General features: G+C 35.8%; 1 protein-coding gene across 3 annotated transcripts in view; it reads right to left on the reverse strand.

Annotated features, from left to right (window-relative positions):
• Positions 1-19501, reverse strand: part of PPFIA2 (PTPRF interacting protein alpha 2) — a gene marked incomplete at its 5' end in the record, with an annotated part of 338907 nt that extends 319406 nt beyond the window's left edge. For all 3 annotated transcript variants that reach the window (XM_082013922.1, XM_082013921.1, XM_082013920.1), the window contains one exon: positions 19244-19501. In XM_082013922.1, the coding sequence (XP_081870048.1) occupies positions 19244-19492 (249 nt within the window). The remainder of the gene's footprint in view (positions 1-19243) is intronic.
• Between the last annotated feature and the right edge of the window lie 1043 nt (positions 19502-20544).

Raw genomic sequence — 20544 nt, forward strand, 5'->3', positions numbered from 1 at the left:
TTTCAGTATTTGAGAATGTATGATGTCATTTTTCATGCTTTCATTGTTAAATAAACTAATTGTCTTGCAATAAGACTTTCTTACCTATATGGCCAGTTTCCAATTTCATTTGACATAACTTCGTATTATTTCATCCTCCCTTTACCTTCCCAATATTTTGGAGCAATATGCATTTAACTGCAGTGTAAACTTTTATTGAGAAAAACTTGAAAAAGGCTGAACAAGAAGCACTTTAACTTAAAAAAAATCGGGAATCTACCAAATTCCGTGACAATTTTTCTTACGAGCTCACCAATGATGTATTATCGTCACTGAATGTACTCAAAGAATCTTACCTCATGTGCAAACTAGCCTTACCTCAACTTGTAGGTCTTGCTAGGAGACTAGTGAGTCCATTACAAAGCAGAAATGTTGTTCCTGTATCTATTTTTGCAGATTAAGGTTAATCTCAATTTATCCAAGAAAAGAGTTTTTGCTCTTTAAAATATCCTTTTAGCATCTGAAATACACATAATTTCAATAGGTTTGAAAATGGCAGGTAGCTTATTAACGGACTACCAATTTTGAAAAAAAAACCACAGGAAAAAAAAAATCTCAAAATATTTTTTGATGCATTTTACATCAGCATGTTACCGCATCCAACCTAGTGACCAGCTCCCCACCTTAGTCTAGAGATGCCACTTCAAAATTTTATTGTCCTGTCTTCTGGTTCAGTTTCATGACCATATCCAGCCTTTAAGAAGCTGGTAATGTGTTTCATAAGTTAGATTATCAGTTCAGATTCTATAATGCTCAACTAACAGTTATTGTAAGCCTAAGTCTGTACTTCAAAAGCTTTTTAGAAAAATGTATTGCTTCACCAGAGCTCTATAGTGGTGACAGTCCAGTTAGTGTTTCTGTTTTCTGTGACAACTGTAAACATACATATCATGAGAAGTACCTATATAGTCCTGATATAGTTATCCCTCTAGAGTGAGGGAAGACTTACTGAAGATTTGTCCACTAGTAATGAGCTAGATAGTTTGGCGGGTTTTTTTTTTTCTTTTTAGTTGGTTCCGTTTCATGTGACTATTACTACAAGCCCACAAAATCAGGAAAACAAATTCAGATGATACTACTCCCAAAAGTTAGTTTTACTTTACATGCAACTGCATTCCCTTAGTGAGGCTGGTCACAGAGTAAGTGACCTAAACTACAGGCCAAGTCATGATTACAGATTAGAAAAGACCAACTGTCTTTTGAAATAAATCCACTCAGAAGAAAGATGATAGAGTGCAAAGTTATATATATTTGCATAACTCTGCCTAGAGGACATGTACAGCCAGCATAATGTACTGTGCTCTTTCTATGACCTCTCTTATACACAACTCAGCATTAGTTTTGAGCTGCCTGAGAAGCCAAAAAAAGCATACATTCTCAGCCAATTATACCTGGTTGGCCAGCCTCTAGGCAATAAAAAATAACATATGGTACTCTAGAGACCTACATTTAATACCGGGTTTGTATTTTTTAGCATTAAAGCAATGAAGCAAAATTATAGGTTTTTAATTTCCCCCAAAACAGACAATGACTAGATGAGAATCAAGGTCCCTTTTCCAAGAACTTGCAGCAGTGCAGGCTGTTGGCTGCAGAGACTGCAGCTGCCAGCCACTCTGAGCTAATTACTGGCACAGTGAGGAGTATTTACCTGAAGCCAGTGGGTGTGAAAGTTGAGGTATGGGGCTCACAGAGGAAGACTGGAGGTTTGAATAACAAGTCTGGTTATGCTTAACAGTACATATGAAGCTTAGCCTTTCTGAGGAATCAAAAGCAATTAGGAAAAAGATACCTTTAAGAACCTGGGCTGTTTTTTAAAATCAGTGAAACTAAAAGGGATGATGCAGATGCCCCAAAGAATGAGGGCAAGCTGTCCCACCAGGACACAAATTTGCCCTACTGATGTATGCCCATCTGACTGCTGTTATGTGGAGCAGCAACAACTGTATGAGCCTGCTAACTAGGTTAATCACTCAGCCTCTCAAGTGATTTAACCTATACTTGTTTTCCAATTTAGATTTGGAAGCTGACAATGAATGGGCTATGAACAATCTACTGTGTTAAAAGCATCTCTAAGATGTATCACAGAATTTGTTTAACAATCTCCTTGAAATTATTCAGAATTACAAAACTACTAAAATGCATGAGATTAACACTTAATAGCATCCTGTACCCTTGCACCTTACATTAGCTAGACTATCTTCACAAATAGAATCACTGAGCTCTTAATGAATTTTCTTATTTATTTCCAGAAGTGACACTTTTATAATTAGGGCTGTATCCCACCAACCTAAAATGCTTTGAAAGGAAGGGCAGTCATTTGAAAGTGTTAAAGTATGCATTAACCCACTGATAGGGACAATAATACTGTATTTTTCCTTATGATGATTTCTTCCTTATTAAATGAAGTGCCCTTTTTTCTGCATGTTAGACAACCACTAAAACCCTGATGTAACAAAGACTGTAAAAATCTTGTATGGTTTATAAACCAAAGTACATTATATCGCTTCAGTCAAGTAATTACATGAAGTATCTGTCATAATAAAAGGAACACCTCCAGATCATTACGCTCTAAACCACTACATAAGATCATCTGTGACCAAGTTCACTAGTATATTAATGACTAATTTATATCCCATATTCAAGACTTATTTTAGCTGAGAAATATTTTTGTTCTAAAATATCGATAAGAATTGTCATCTCTAGCAAACCTCAGTTATAACCTAATTGCGTACTGATAACAAATCACACTAATTTATACTGTTTCATCACTCGGGCATATGTAATTAAGCTCATCAGCTTCCTGCTAGCAGAGTTTAAAACAGCAGCCAAATGATTTTTAAGTCTCTGGGAGACAGAGTATAAGTTTTCTTAAAACTTCTAAGAATGCAATCCCCAAGGGCCCCTGCATCTTCAAAAGAGCACTGCCCTACCAGCTATTTGAAGCCCGCTGAAGACAAATGGGCTGAACAGAAGATCCTTCCTACAACCGGCAAAATCACAGCTTTTGAATGTAACTGTCAGTGTAAAAATCGGATAGGAAAATTCCTTCTGAATTATGTTTTTCAAATTTGGGAATAAATGCACAAAAAAGAAATTCATCACAAAGCATAATCCATTAACATATGCAAAATAAAGAGGTTTTCACATTTCACAATATATTTATAATCTTTCATAGCCCCGTGCAAGTAGTAGAATCCTGCTATTTCATAAACTCACCAGATCACAATACTATCAACTCCACCCTGAAACAACACATTTAAGTTTTTCTTCTATGCATTATAGAATATCAGTTAAAGAATTTTTTGTTAAAGGTTAAAATGGTAGCATTTGTAGACTTTTGTCTTTCCCTTCAGAACTCAATAAAGCAAGGCCCTGATGTCACCACGGGCCCTGACAGTCCCTGACCTGTCTTGGCGGGCTCCCCCCACCCACCCATGGCCCATGTCACCCACCATAGGGCCTTCAGCCACTGCTAATGCAGCAGGGCCGGTCTCCAGCTCCCCACAGCCCTGCCCTGCCTGACCACGGGTCCCACTCAGCCGGGCCCACCCGTGGACCTGCGTGCCAGCCCAGCCTCGGCCAGCCCCTGACCCCTGGGAGGTGCCCAACAAATTACAAAGAGCAAAGCACACTGTGTATTTCCTCCTCTTTTTCTCTCAAGCTATGACCAAAGGCAATCAACTCCATCACTGAATAATGCTCAGCTGGAATGAACATGTTTGACCAGGAAGTGTTTTTCAGGATGAAAGGTAACAAGAGACATCATTGCAGTGGAAAGCAAAATATCCACCATTTGTTGTTTTACTAAAACAGAAGAGAAATGGACAGAGAGGAATTTTTACACCTTCATTAAATACTAATCTATTTTATGTCTCATTAAAAAAAAAAGCACGTATATGGCATATCCTCCTAAAATAATCACTATCAAAAGTGGAATGTGAATGGCTAGCCGGAGTCCTAGCCGCTGCTCTTTTTGAAATCATCATATTTACGTAAGTAAGAACTCAGTGAAAAAGACAACGGTAAGTAACAGAACATATTAATGCTGATTTCACTGCTTTAAACTTGAAAGTTTCACAATTAACTGTTCTTAAAATTTAATTTCTAATAAACTAGTTTTACCTTCTACGCTATAGAAGGGTTTTTTTCTGATTTCCTTGATAACAAAAACCGGACAAATCCCCAACACCTTCCTTTCATTTCAGCTGCAATGTTTTATTCCAGCTGAAGGTAATCTTTTTCTTTTCAAAGAGGCAAATTGAAAAAAAGAAGACTATTTCTAAATGAAAGCTATAAACATTTCATTAAGGTGTTCAAAAATTTTTGGACGTCTGTAAAAAAATGACTTCAACTTTTCTAATATTAGCTTTTTCTTAAAAAAAATATCCCAGTCATGACATGCTCTGAAAAATAGGTCTGGCTGTCAAAACAAGAATTTTTAGTGAATAATTTCTGTCTTCATAAAATGCAACCTCTGCTCCTAATACAGAATTGTATTCTTTCCCAATAAACTATTTTTTCAAAGATGCAGTTAGATTAAATGATTCCAAAATATTCTTCTAAAACTGTGGAAATAAAGACTGAAAATATTTAAGAGTTTCTTTTTCATGGAAAATCCAAACGACAATGATTTAACAAGTAATGTTTTAGATAATAAATAACATTTTACAGGATCATTATGCAATTAGATTAATTTGGGATTTTTTTTTTTATAAAAATCAGTAGCAACTTTTGTGCAGTAGCAACTGAATTTTAATAGAAATTCTCAGTTAATTGAGCATGTGTATTTTTACTACAAGAACACCTCCAGCAATGGCAGTGTATCCAAGCCTGGGCGTGCACAGCCATCATCAGTGTTTTATCCATATTCCATGCAAACCTGCTCTCACGAGTGATTAAAACTGCTTCCAAGTGTGTATACTGTGAGTACAAAAATTGTTTTCAGAAGCAACAAGCTGCAAAAGATTTTGAGGAAAAAAGATCAGGCATAGGGGAAAGGAAACTAAATCTCCAATAACAGTCTAAATAGATACCAATATGAATTTCACTCCTAGAAAATAAAAGAAGGATCCTGAAGGATACTGTATTGGGTTTGTGTGGCAAGGTTTTGGTAGCAGGGGGTTTGCAGGGCTGGTTTCTGCAAGAAGCTGCTAGAAGCTTCCCCTGTGTCCAACAGAACCAGTGCCAGGCGGCTGCAAGATGGACCCACTGCTGGCCAAGGCCGAGCCCGTCAGCGACGGTGGTAGCACCTCTGGGATAACAGAGTTAAGAAGGGGGGAAAAAACTGTGCAACTGCAATTGTAGCCAGAGAGAGGAGTGAGAATATGTGAAAACAGCTCTGCAGACCCCCAGGTCAGAGCAGAAGGAGGGGCAGGAGGTGTTCCAGGTGCCAGAGCAAAGATTCCCCTGCAGCCCCTGGGGAAGACCATGGTGAGGCCGGCTGTGCCGCTGCAGCCCATGGAGGTCCACACTGGAGCAGATCTCCACCTGCAGCCCAGGGAGGACCCCATGACAGGGCAGGTGCATGCACCCGAGGGAGGATGGGACCCTGTAGAGAGCCCGTGCTGCAGCAGGCTCCTGGAAGGACTTGTGACCCCATGGGGGAGCCACGCTGGAGCAGTCTGTTCCTGAAGAACAGCACCCTGTGGAAGGGACCCAGGCTGGAGCAGTTGGTGAAGAACTGCAGCCCGTAGGAAGGACTCATGTTGGAGAAGTTTGTGGTGAACTGTCTCCCGTGGGAGGGACCCCACACTGGAGCAGGGGAAGAGTGGAAGGAGGAAGGAGCAGCAGAAACAGTATGTTTTTAACTGACCACAACCCCCATTTCCGGTCCCGCTGCACCGCTCGAGGGGGAGGGAGGCGGTAGAGAAATCAGGAGCAAAGTTGAGCCCAGGAAGAAGGGAGAGGTGTGGGGAAGGTGTTTTAAGATTTGGTCTTATTTCTCATTACCCTACTCTGATTTTGATTGGCAATAAATTAAACTAATTTCCGCACGTGGAGTCTGTTTTGTCCGTGACGGTAACTGCTGAGTGATCTCTCCCTGTCCTTATCTCGACCCACAAGCTTCTCGTTATATTTTTTTCTCCCCTGTCCAGCTGAGGAGGGGGAGTGATAGAGCAGCTTTGTGAGCACCTGGAATCTAGCCAAGGTCAAACCCACCACAGATACTAAGGGTAGAACATGATCAAATTATATAACTTACACTACTGCATTACAAAATGACCACCCTGTCAGAAAAACAAATATATTACTTCTCTTAAGCATGTACAGCATCATACTTTCCAAACCAGATGTCACAAGCCGTTTAAAATTCTCTTGATGTACAACCTTCCATGTGAATATTCTAATAGTATCTACTGTGACTTTGACTTGTGTCACAGTTCTTCATACATAACACATTTTATACTCATAAAATAAAATAACTCACTTCTGGAGGACAATGTACAACAATCATGAGTCACAACTGACTCATGCAAAAAGAGAAGGTAGGCAGGTTACGTTCTTACTAAAGGATATATTCTGTGCAAAAATGACAACAGAACAATTTTGCAAGGACAATGTATAATGTGCTCTTGTTCTTCTCAGAAGCAGAGTCATTAAAGAACCCAAAAAGTATTTTGCATTCAGTAGTATCCATACCTTTTGATTTTTCCTTCTTGGAGAAAACATTTGAATTGACAAGTCCACTAAATTTAACTTGCTGATGGACTTGGTCGCATCAGTTTTCAGATTTTTAAGTGCATCTGGATCAATAGCTTGTAGTTAATTAATAACACGTATGCAATCTTTTATTTATTTCATTGCTTGCATGCAGACAAGCACATTCATGTAAAAGACTGGCATGTTTACAAATATCTAAATATTTTCTTTGGTGTCAAAAAAGTGATAGCAAGGCTGATTTTTCATATAATTTAGGTCTCTGTGGAAATAAGGATATCAGCTGGTGATGTCTGAAGTGATAATTTAAAAACAAAAACAAAGTAGGTATAAGTCCATGCTATGATTTTTTTTAAATTTTACATGGGCTCAGAAGTGACTGGACCAGCTTTGAAACACAAACACTACTTCTATTTTAGGAGTAGCATATAAACTGAAGTTGAAAACCTGCCCTCAACTGCAAATGATAGTAGTCTGGGAAAGCATTCTAGAGATCCCACAGTACAGTGCTTGTCCTGTTGTTACTCCTCTCATTAAGCCTTTTCTTTGAGATCTCTTTGTGAGCAGCTGGTGTGTGTGTGCACTCTAGAAATGAGCACTATGGGATTAAGAACATGGGAATACTTGCCTATATGTTATACCTGAGGTCATTCTCCCACCTCTGTAAAAATCAAACAAAGAATTGTAAAGCTAAAACAGTTCTTAATGTATAAGCCTAGAAAACTTGTGCTTTACATTCAGTTCAGTGCCATATGACTTCAAATAAAGTACTTTTTTGTTTGTTTAAATAACCAGTGAGAAACAAAAATTTTATTATCATCTGAAATGCATCTTTAAAGTACATCTAAAAACATCTGTAAGTGTTAAACTATGAGTAAAAGAAACACTTCTGTAGCTGCTTTAAGGAGATTATTAGCATATCATCACCATGCAAATTAGGTAATATAGGCAAGTTACTTTGAAAAACAAAGAGACATCATGGTGAAGGACTCAAAAATGCAGCACTGGGTTAGGACAAGTAGCTTTTCAGATGTTTCATACCTATCTGCTATGTTCTTCTAGGAGACAAGTGCTTTCTGTTTTACTCTGTCCAGGGGAAAATTGATTCTTCTCACTTCTCTTTCTATAATGTCTGAGAATACAAACAATGACCAGCAACAAAAAATTTCTTTTTCTGTAATTTCCAACATAGATCAAAACATTGGGTTTTTTATTACCTTGAATTGTTACTGATCTTCTTGTAATCCTAACCATCACAGCTCTGTAATATGAAAGTAAGATGCAAAATTATCAAGTATTATTCAAACAGAAAATAACTGGCAGTGTATGGTTCAGATTCAAACACGACTAAATTATAAAGAATTGTAATCAGATGAAATAGCGAAAGTAGAAATATAAAGTGATATTTTTAGTGGAAAATGTACACATTTTAGCAAGTCTGATTCAGGTTATTTGAGATCTTGTATAATCTTTTGGTCTGGAAGTCAGATTATCAACTTTCAGACTTAAATGTAGGTTCCCAAATAATCTTCACTGATACTTATAAAGTATGTAGAAGTTTCTATTTGCATAGAAATAAAAACATCTGCCCATGCACAGTAGTATTTCTGAAGACTTAATCTAAGAATTTATAAATGCATAGACATGTTCAATTTTGTGAAAACCTGCATTTCTTCTTGAAATTATTTTTTTAAATTTACAATGAATATTTTGAGATTACAATTTTCAGTAAACAGTACCTTCTCAAATCTGCCCATACCTTCCAAATATTGAGTCTCTGTAGGGAATCTATATAATACATGTGATATATTATTACATTGTTGACTGTACGCTCATAACTGCATGCCACAGTCATGGCAAAAGTATATATTATTTCCATTGTCAATGCAGGAATTGATATTAAGCAAAGGGAGTATAATACATAAATTTAGTGTCTAAATAAAATCTCCAAATTCCATCTCCAAAACACATTTGTCCAGATGGCACTTTTATTCATTAGTACCAACAAAAGAGTAACACTAAAACACTGTGCAAAGAACTCCAGAAGTAACTGCATGCATTTCACGAAGCACTGCATCTTCATGCATGTGCCCCGACTTCGGGATAAATCATGGAACTGTAGATGTGTGGGGGGCTATTCAGGGAGAAGATTAGACTCCAAAAGAGTCATAGACAGGAAGGCTGTTCCAAGATGGGGGATTAATTTCTCCTTATAGAACTGCAGTGTTGTTTTTTATTGCATGCACTTGTTTAAACATGCCATGCAATTATTTGATAATGGATATAACTCATGTAAAGAATGCAGTAGACAAACAATAATTTTAAAAAAATCCATAATCTGATCCTAACTAGGAAGAAAACACATTTAAAGGATAAGATATACTCAGCAAATGACGATTTGCAGCAGATTCTTGAGTAGACTGTAGAAATGTTATATAAAATAAGGTTTACTGCTCTACCTGGCCCTTAATTTCTATCCACAGAAGTTCAGATTCCTGCGGATCATGTGAAAGATATGCATTCAACAATACAAGAAAACCTGAGTCAACAGGAAAACTCCACAGACTTCAGAGCGCACTAAATCACTTTAGAAAAAATCATGTCCTTAACGTAATTTTATGGTTTTGAGCAAATATTTGTTCTTGTAGGCAAATATCTGTTAATATAGAAGAGAGCCTGAATAAGACAATTCTAAAAGCTGACTCCTAAATATTCTGTGTTTTCCTTGCTTTTAATAGAGAAATTATTAAGGAAGAAATATGTATTTTCAAGAAGCTACATTTTTGTCTTGCATTTTTGTCTCGTTGTGCTGTTCTTGGATGATGTCTGAGCCTCTACCATCCACTTTCAAGGACATGAGCAAAGAGTATCCCATCAGAGCGAAGCTTTATAAAATTGCTTTATTTTTTCCAGTTTTTCCTCACTGTAGAACAGAATAGAACAGTTCAGTTGGAAGAGACCTACAATGACCATCTAATCCATCTGCCTACCACTTCAGGGCTGAGCAAGTTAAATCACATTGTTAGGGCCATTGTCCAAATGCCTCTTAAACACTGATAGGCATGACTATAGCTGTTATGACTATAGCTGTTATGAAAACTACAAAAAAAAACATTACTATAGCTGTTATGAAAACTATGGTGTCTACAATTTTCATGGCAACAGCTTCATTTATAAGGACTTGGGTAACTGTCTCCGGTCTATTCCGTTGACCAGCACCACTGTATTTTTATCTCATATTCAGTCATGCATCCTTATAAGCATTCAGATAATGAGCCATCAATAGTTAATGTAGCAGTTGATGTGCCTGGTTCAAGCTAAAATAATTGATAGCAATGTTTATGAAGCAGATATAGAGTGAAATGGGAGTACATAGTCATGTTGCTAGCTTCAGGCATTCACCACATGCTCCTCCTCCTCTAAACATTTATGTTTCTGCATTTTTTCTCATATCCCAGCTCTTCTTCTGCTGGACTGTCACATCAGTCTTCAGTCATCAAGTACTTATTACAAAGTCCACAGCTTTTAAAGAGAAAATCTCCTGCTTGTAAGCGTTTGCAATATGCTACTGAATACACAGACCTTCACAAGAACAAGGAAAGAAATTCATACTTGAAAAGAATTCAAGTAATTACTTGTATGTACAATTATACCTATGGTTGTGCTCTGTTGGGAGTATGCTGGCAGTTTAAAAAAAGACAGCCTAGAGAGGAGCCAGCTAAAGCATTGTCCTACTTACACCACTGATACAGCCAGTCTGTGTTTTGACAGATATTATTAGTTAGGAGTTGTCAATGATAACAAATGTGGTATTTAAAATAACTTTATTGATATGCAAACAACTTTTATTCACTTTTATGTAGAAAAGGAACAAGCATGTATACATGTTCTGTAAGTAACTGAGGAAGTTAAATCCTAAATCACTTAAATCTTTCCTAAATGTTTCTAAGGTTGGACACAACTACTATTTCAGCATTGCGTTCCACTTAAACCACTGCGACTTAATAATGCCAAGTTTCCTTTGAATTCCATATGCTTTGTCTCTCCATCACACAACAGCCCTCCATCTCTCCATCATCTCCATCTCTCCTGTAACAAAATGTACTTTCCTTTACATTACTCTATTAGAATTAATTTAATAGTTACGTTTAATATCTAGTCTTTTGTGTACACATCAATATTCTTCCCTTAATATTAATATCTTGAGTTAAACAATTCACTAACAAAAAAAGCATCATTCCAGTTTGTTTCTGAGAATATTTATGTTCATTTTTAGTAATCTAAACTGACTTTGGCAGTCACAAAGACTTGCTACTTGCACTGACTTTAGTGGGAACTGCATGGGTTCAGAACACCTGAAAATGAAGACATTTTTATTTAGTAGCCTGAACAATTGTTCTCTAAGAAAGTGGAAATCTAGAGATAGCAACAAGCACTGGATTAAGCTTTAATTTTTACACATGAAAACCGAGTACTTTGCTGGATTTCTGAGACAGAAAACTTGGAACTTCCACCTCAGACATCTCCATTTCACTTCTTGGAATTCTTTTTAAATTATTCTGTGAAATGTGAGGAAAAAAAATTTATCTTGCAATATAGAGAAAATTGATAGATACCTTACAGAAGCCCATTGTACAAGAGACAGTTTTTAGTACTTCAAAAAAAGTACTGATTATTCATTCAAATATACAGGATGCCATTACTCTCTGTTCTACAGCATAGCCAGAAGCAGCCATCAATTTCATCTTCATCACAAGAACAAGAGCTGTTTTAAGAACAATACTGAGAATCAAACTATTATTTCTACCCAAACAGCAAATACTTGAAATTTATTTTCAATTATTTAAAAATGTGTTTATTTTTTTCTGGTAGGCTATTTTATTTTTTTATCTACGTCACTATATATATCTATATGTCTGTCACTATTTTGTATCTATGCACTATATGCATACACATTTAAACAGAAAATACAACCTCAGAATAAGGCCCTATGGACTTACTGTTGTCTTCCTATACTTTTCTTGTCCCTGGCAGTAAAACATTCATTTTTCATCAGTATTGGAAGAAACTACAAGGCTATCAATAAAATTCTCTAATCACAATGCTATTAAAGCTTAATATTGATCAAATTACATAAACTGGTTCAATAAAACAAGGTCGTTATGTTTCCCTCTTTGGATTTTCCCTTCTATGATGCCTCCAGTAAGCATTTTTAAATTAGTGGTATCTTATTAGATGAAATAAAAACTTGACGATTACCAGTATATTTCTGTTACTGATTTTATTACTGAATTATTGTAGCTAATAATTAGGGTTTAGCTGAAATCTATGAGGTACTAGGGGATATCAAAGGATTCTTTTTAGCATTGCAGTCCCACAGCCCAAACAATTCTACTATCTATATCCAGAAAGAACATATATTCAAATAGCGCTAATGATAATATTTATTAGAGAGAAAAAAAATATTTTTGCAACATCTTGAAGAATTTTTATTTTATTAGAACTAGGTATTTATATCTCCACCAGAGACATTCACTGGAATAACAATACACATTTCCAAAGTTGCTGGAAATAAAAATAAATAAATAAAAATAGATTAAGAAACTAGAACCATTTCCCCTTATCAAGACCAAAAAGAAAGTGTGATTTCAGTTCTTTAGTGCTGTATATTTCCCTCTCTGTTGTAAAGATTCATATTAAAGATACTTTAAATAAAATTCTAAAGAGCCTAGTATAGAAACAGGGAAGTCAGTTGTTCTACTGTACATGTAATATTAGAAGGTCTTTCACAAAGTTGTATATTTTTATTAAATATTTCATCAAATGAAAAGCTATACATTCATTTGCTAGTTACCATTAGCAGAGTTGTTTATTATGGCTGTACAATTTCTCAGAGGAGGATGCTGCCTCAGATGGACTAAATGGCCTTTATAGGTCCCTTCCAAGACAAGCTATTCTATGACTCTATGAAAAAGATTAATACGTATTTCAGTAACACCCTCTTCCTAGGCCTGGATAACTAGCCCTGCTTTGCAGGGGGTTTGGACCACTTGAGTTCCAACGGTCCCTCTAAGTATAAACTATTCTATGATCTCTAACAACAAATAGCATATTTAGACTGCTGTACTTTAAAAGGTCCATTTTAAATTTAATTTTTTTATACCCATGCACGGAAGAATTCACCTCATGTAAGTTTAGCTGTGTAAAAGTTAACCACCCAAGCTAGGCATTAAGGTTCTTTCTATAGTCACAAGAGAAAAAACCAAAACAAAACCAGAGCATTTCCATTTTCAGACTACCCATCTTACAGAATGAACTGCCCTTTCTGAAGGGCCTAATTTTCCCATTTTCTTAAAGAGAGATCCTCTATGATTAAAACTGAATACTTAACTTCTAGACAGCTTTATTAGTCAGAATGAATTGCACTATAAAAGACACAGCACAGGTACAAATTCCGATCATCAGAACATGAAAAGAGTTATAGCCATGTAAAAAAAAAAAAATCTGTGAACATAAATGCTCAGTGAAATCAGAACTTAGACCTTCTTTACAAAAATCCAGCAACTGCCCAGTAAAGGAGAGCAAAACACACACGGCAGGAAGGTTTGGTAAATAAACAAACAGATATTTTACATGTTTTTTAAAGCAACAAAAACTATGTACCAACATATTTTACCCACTTGAAAACATCAGCATAACTACAGTAATGTGAGTGATGGTACGACATTTCCACGATCTCTGAATTTTCTCCAAAACCAGATTTTTTTATTCAAAGACTGAACAAAATCAGTGTATTACTGTAAATCAAAGCACTAATCAATGAATGCAGGTCATGATCTACCCCTTTCAATTGGAATAAATTTCACCTATGAAGTTTGCTTTCAAACTATGATTATCACAGGCTTTTCAGTCTTGCAACAGCATTTCTCTAAGGTCTATTGGACTCTGAAGTGTAAAAGCTTTTTAGCAACATGGAAAATTTAAAAATGCTGACTTTATGAAATAAGCACAAAACTTTCAAAAAAATTGTGGCATATCATTGACTTTTAATATTAAAGTAAAAAAATTTGTCAATATTTTATTTGGATTCAAGGAACTTTAAAATTAATATTTTTATTAAAATTATATAAACATTCAAATTGAAAATAAAACCATTGTATTTGAAAACTTAATTTGGAATTAATTTCCTCAGAATAATCCACTATATAATTCTGTTATTTGTCCAGATTCACACTGAAAGCAACTCACTCATCAAAGTGAAAAGATCGTACACATTTTCATCAATCCTTTAATAATGAGCACAGTAATGTCTAGCTAAATTCCCAGTGCAGGTCAGGAGAAAGAGACTGACTTTGACAATTATCAGAGAAATTGTTCTGACTTTGACAATCATCAGGATTGATTTCAGTATCTTAAAGTCTTTTAAAGTGCTCACAAAATTTTTCTATTTTATCATCTTACACAGCCACAGGCCTGGGACACATTGTTATCCCTGTTTCTGGTAATACAATATTCAAGAGGCCATGTGCACAAACTGAAACACAGGAGTTTCCTTCTTAACATCAGGAAACACTTTTTTAATGTGAGGGTGACTGAGCACTGGGCACAGGTTGCTCAGAGAGGTTGTGGAGTCTACCCTCAGAGATATTCAAAAGCCATCTGGACACAGTCCAGGGCAGCCTGTTCTTTGTAACCCTGCTGGAACAGAAGGGTTGGACAAGGTGACCTCCAGAGCTCCCTTCCAACCTCAACCATTCTGTGATTCTGTGAATATTAGAATAATTTCTAAGTAAATCACTGAGCAAGTACATTATTAATAAATGAAATATACATATTTGACTAGAGAGTGATGACCTATGAACATCTTCATATAAATAATACCTCAGCATCTTCCGTAGCTTGAAACTTATTTTTGAAAGACTAAAAAAAACAATAAAACAACCACAAAACAAGCCTAGTTCAGTATTGTTTATCGGAGCACATTTATAAATACTATAACTCTTATGACTCTTATGAGTCACAATAAGTATTACAATAACATAAGATGTACTTTTTCAGTGTTGGTTTACAAGGCATCTAATATAGGTGACATTTTCTAGACAATTCAGCTTAGAGAAGATTATAGTGAAATTTGCTTGAGAAAGTTGTAACTGATCTTTTTCCTCTTTCTCCTACTCAAAACAGGTGTTACAATTTCTAACGACAGTTACTAACTTTTTTAGTAGAGCACTTTTATATGCTACAGAAAAAGATCTATTTTTACTCTGATAAAATAAAAACACTGTTGAGTATGCTCCCCCATTACAGTAGAGTTGCATTATATTTAGCGATTATTTTTTTGCTGGACGCAAGAGTAATGACCTAAATACAATAAACTCCTGTCCTAAGGGAACATGCAGTGCAATACACACACTTTCCGTAGTGGCTTCTGCTGTCAACAGGCAACTTTGGGAAGAATAAACAAGACCACTTGTGAACTAGATCCTTAATATCCAAAGACCTATTACACACAGAACACTTTTCAACTAAACTGTACTGTCAAGTAATTCTAATAGTTTTAGTAAAAATATTCAGACTCATGTTTCATTCTTTTTGTGAATGATCCCACACAAAATGGGATCTCTCCACAGTCAAGTCTAAAATAAAGAACAGAAAGGGGTGTTCTGGGTCAAGTTCAGAGGTTAACCAAAGGTACTACGATATATAATGTCTTATACATCAACTTTATCTTGAAAACACTGTCTTTGCCTAAGAAAGATGGATTCTGAATGTCATTCCTTGATAATTCAGGAACGCAAGTCTTCTGATGAATGATTTATCTTTATTCATGGTCCCTTATTTTCATTGTTTCCTCCATCAGCATTATTTTTGGCTTAAATCATTTCTGTTATCTTTACCTAGTTGCTCCCTCTTCCTACCTCTCCAAGAAAATTTATGAAATCACTCATATTCCCTCTCAACTCAGTTTTCCCCAGAAGTAAGAAAATTTCAATTAGTCTTTTAATGCAGAAGATGTTATTGCCCCTTTGCTCTAGCAGTCTTTTTCTGAATCTCTTCCAACTGGAGGTTGGCTCTCAATCACTACTGAGCCAAAACTCAGACAATAAGGTTCAACCCACCCCTTGGTTTAACTGCATTAATACTTATCTATTCTAATAGAAATCTCTTACATAATGTATTTCAGAATGATATTCACCTTTTTTACACCCACCTCCCATTGGCTGCCTACAACTGTTCTATAACATTTATTTTCCTTCTCTACTATTGCTACAAAAGGTCAGAACATAAATGTTTGTTATTAACTGCTAGATATAGGGCCCTCATCTTTGTAGCATGGAATATCATCCCACCTCTGTTACTCTTGTTCTTGTGTAGAATCATACTCATTCCCTTAGTTGACTCCAACTAAATTTTGCGTTATCTAAAGTTTCCACTAGCATGCTCCTTCTTCTTGAGCTCAAACTAACAAAAATTTATTCCAAAACACGTTCTTAATCAACTACTACTGTTAGTCTCCTTCCATCCTGTCAACGCCTACTATAAGTTAAAATTTTTCCTCTCTATTACTTACCTTACTAATTGTCTTACTTTTTCTTACTCACTTCACATCTACTAGTAATTTAAATGGGACCACATCAAAAGATGTCTATTTTAAGGATATCATAGTTCCCTAGTCTAACAATTCTGGTACCAAAGAGTGATGTTGAGTTATTCTGTATAAAGATAATTTTGGTAACTCTTGTCATATTTTTAAACTACCTATTTTACTTATTATTAGTTTTTCCTCCAAAGTAAGTTTTAAAGTCTTCTCTATTATTACATTTAGTCTAACTGGTCTGTAATTGCCTGCTCACTTTTTTCCTCCTTCTTTAAACATAGCTGTTCAGATAAACATAGCTGTTCATAAAGTTAAGACTGATAATCTAATGGAAATAAAAACTACTTCAATGATAGCAACTGACAACTATATTTCTGTAACTCAAATCTGAAAGAATTAGTTAACTCTATGCATTGTTCTGTTGTAGTAAAGATCAGTACAAAAACTTACGAGCTGTCTATGGTCGTACTTCACATGTTGGCTACAGCATTAACTAGTATCTCAAGCTTCATATTTAATGTTACTAACATTTCCTATTTCCAATCAGACAAGACTTTTCAATGTCTCGTTCATTATTACCCTGGTTTTCATGCAGGTTCTTTTTCTTCAGATTTTATTTATAAAAAGTGCCATGATTTTTTGAGATCATATTTTTAACTAAGACAATAACCAAAAATAGTGTCCTAACAAAAATGCTTCGGAATGTAACTGTGTCAATACACACTTTCTACATACAAGGGACTATGTAAATGCTCAGAAATAACTGAATTTTGAAATCAACTCCAGAAATCAAGAGCTAAAAGAAATATATGCAGATAAAGTGACACTCATTAGTTGTCACATTATAACTAAATAATAATAATATTAGTTATCATATATTTATGTATTCTTCTCTTAAATCAAGTGAAGACAAAATTCATCCTCTCCATGATAAAAGTACTGGGTAGCATTTTGTCATAGGTCTATGTCAGGTAACTAGCAATGCAAGCTTGCCATTCATAAAACTATAAACAGAAAAGAAAATTACAGAAGTACTATGTAGAATATTTCAAGTCCAGAAAGGAAGTTAAATAGTATGGCAGTCATATGGAAGTTATTTTCTTGGAAATTAACTGTATTACTAGAATGTACTAGGCTGTATTACTAGAATGTTATATTATTAGGCCAGTGTTCTGTACTTACAGAAACAGATTTCTACAGAATTGAATCACTTACATGAAAATCTAGACAATCTAATTGACGGGGAAAACATGTGGTTCTGCTTTAAAGTGTAAGCAGTATGTCACACAGTTTCTTGTACAGGAAACCCACATCACTACTTAGATATAGAGATGAATGCTATCTGAAATACACATTCATAACAGTACATGGTAGTGCAAAGTGTTCACCTGACAGATCAATTACTTTTAGGGGGTGTACGGCTATCATTCAAAAACACACACCACCAACATTTACTAGAAGAAATAAAAATTAAAATCATATCATGACCCAGATCCTTAGAATTTCTGTTTCTTTTATGCTCTGTATCACTTTTATGCTGAATATTATTTCCCTTAGCTAGTCTCCTGCATAAGACACAGAAACATTAAGGCTTAGACACCTGCTAGTGCTCAACAGCAATACCTCACTACGGGCTGAGTGGAGAGTGCCTCTGTAGTAAGCGGCACACCGAAGGGGGATTCATAGGCACAGAACCTCCTCTCCTATTCTAGCAATAAATCTTTGAATAAAGGATCTATGCTGTCTTTCACTTATTTTTTTACACTCTTCTATGAAGAGACGCCAGTGAAAAAGAAGCTCAACTGCCCACAAATTAGACAAAAACAAAGAAAAACCCTTGATTTTACTGTTTATCAAGATCACTGCTACTCCTTTTTGTTTGACCCAAGCCAAGTGTGGTCATTCTTATTGCCTGGAGCTAATACTGAAGTCAATAATGCTACTCTTCAAATGATTATCGAGTCTCTCTTTTTCAGGCCTATCTCAAGATATTCCAGTGATCTACTGGGGTTAGCCCTTATGCAACTTCTTTGGTTCCCTACTCCAGTGGGTGCCTTTTTCCTTTTCTATCTTTAAGAACTTTCTCACTGATTTGGTTCATCCTTACCACCTCCTTCTTCCAATCACACAGCTGAATCTGTCTTCCTTCCTCTGTAGCCACTGTCTAATAGGTATACAACTTTGCCCAGGCAAGTATGCCCAGGCACTCAATGATTACAATCAAATTCTCTTGCAAGTCACAGTTGGGAGATGCAAAGAAAATAACATGGAGAAAAACTGCGTTTTGACTCATGGTATATTTCAAACCTCTGGAGAGATATACAGGCTGAACTAAGATGTTTCTTTGTTTATAATTCTAGTATATTGAAAAATAATGTTGTATTGATAGGCACTTTTGAAATCGTGTTATTATTTTAACTGAAGTAATGCATTCTTCAGTTCCTAAAAAATGACCAAAGTAATTTTATATAATGAAATTTATATAATTACTTTTAAAATTAATAAAAATACTAATATATCAGTTGTTTTTGGTTTTGTGTGTAGTTCATTATTTAACTTATATAAGCTAGTTTTATTTGTTGCAACGCTATTTAGAAACTCTTATCTGGAATAGTTTGTAGGAAACATCCTCATTCTTTTTTCTTCATTCCCACTATTAGATCTTTAATTTAAATGATCCCTCATCTGTTGTAAATGCTAGAGCAACAGCCAAAAGAACCAGTAGCTACAGGTCTTCATCCTGCTCTCCTTGAAGTCAACAGCGTTACTCCTATGGTAACTGAAGACAAGAAAGATCCCAGAGAGGTCTAAACCAGGTAATATTATATCAACAGGAGTTCTGCAGCTGACCTCAAGGGGAGCAGAATTTGGGCCCGGGTAGGGTTAAAGTAAGTGGCATTAAGTAGAAAACTGGTGAACTTAAAAAAAAAATCTTTATAAACTACGTACCTGAGGCAGTGCTGAGTTAAGCTGTCGCTGGAGGGAGTCTCTGTCGTAGATGACATCCTGTAGGCGTTGCTGTGCAAGTGACAAGCTTTCCTGTGTCTCCCGAAGAGTATCAAGGAGACGGTCCCTTTCATCCAGCATGTTCACCATCAGCTGCTCAAAGTGAGAATCTGAGTCTGAGCCGCTGCTTTGGGACCCCCGTTGACTCATCGGGGTGTCCTCGTTTATCGTTGGCATCACTTCACACATCATTTCTTTAAAAAAAACACAAATCAGGGAAAAACTCTTCAGTAGAAAAACATTTGAGGGGATTTCATACGAGGAATTAACTCTGTCACATGGACAGAGTTAGTAATTATTGCATTGTTCCCTCTTTCAACTTTGTGCTTTCAAAGTTAATCAGATGGTTGATAGGCAGGGATTAAATACAGTGACTAAGTCCACACAGCAAAGATTTTGAATGTGCTTCCTAAACTGAAAGAAGAATGACTGGAATGAGGTGGAGGGTAACAGAGTATTTTGAATTAATAGTTTTGTAAATAATGTGCTCTTAAAATTACAGAAAAGACTTTGTCTGCAATTGTAGTCTCCTTATTGTTGATTTTCTGCCCTCTTACTTGATGTCATTGTTGAATTGTTGGTATTGATGCCAATAGCTGCCATTAATTGCCAGATTTTGTCCTGCTCTAGGCATTTCTACAGTACAGCTCAGGATAAACCATTGATCCAGTATCATGCTGCCTTAACAATGCCAGGTTAATCTATTTTTCTATCTAGTTATTCCCACCCTCAGGGGAAATTATTCTCCAGTGAGCTCATTCAGTAAGAGGTCAAGAACTAGAAACTCTCTGCTAATTATCATCCCTGTGATATCTTGTGCAAATTGAATTACCAGGGACAGAATCACTGCTGTTTGTTTCCTAAAAACGGTCCCTAGCAGAGCAAATAATATCACCTAGTTCCATTCTTCAATTATAAAGCTTCTTATGTAAACCTTAAAACCTCAGTTTGTGTATGGGGAGAAGCTTATGCTATGAGATACTGGATTCAGCAGATGGGGGGAAAAAAAAAAGATATGACAGCACTAAAGCTCAGATTTTTTTTTAAATAAAAAGACTGTGTTAATAATAGATGATATCTACCCAATGAAAGTCACCCAAAGAATCAGAAATTGTTTTTCTAGTATGACTGAAAAAGTACAACAGACATAACTTTATAAACAGTTAAGGGTAATTTCTGGAAATTCTCTTATCGCAGTAACTATTGGAAGCCTTTTAGGTCAGCAAGTGGGATCAAGGCGCTTT

This window comes from Phaethon aethereus, assembly GCF_964289735.1.
Source record: "Phaethon aethereus genome assembly, chromosome: 1".
Classification (NCBI taxonomy): Eukaryota; Metazoa; Chordata; class Aves; order Phaethontiformes; family Phaethontidae; genus Phaethon; species Phaethon aethereus.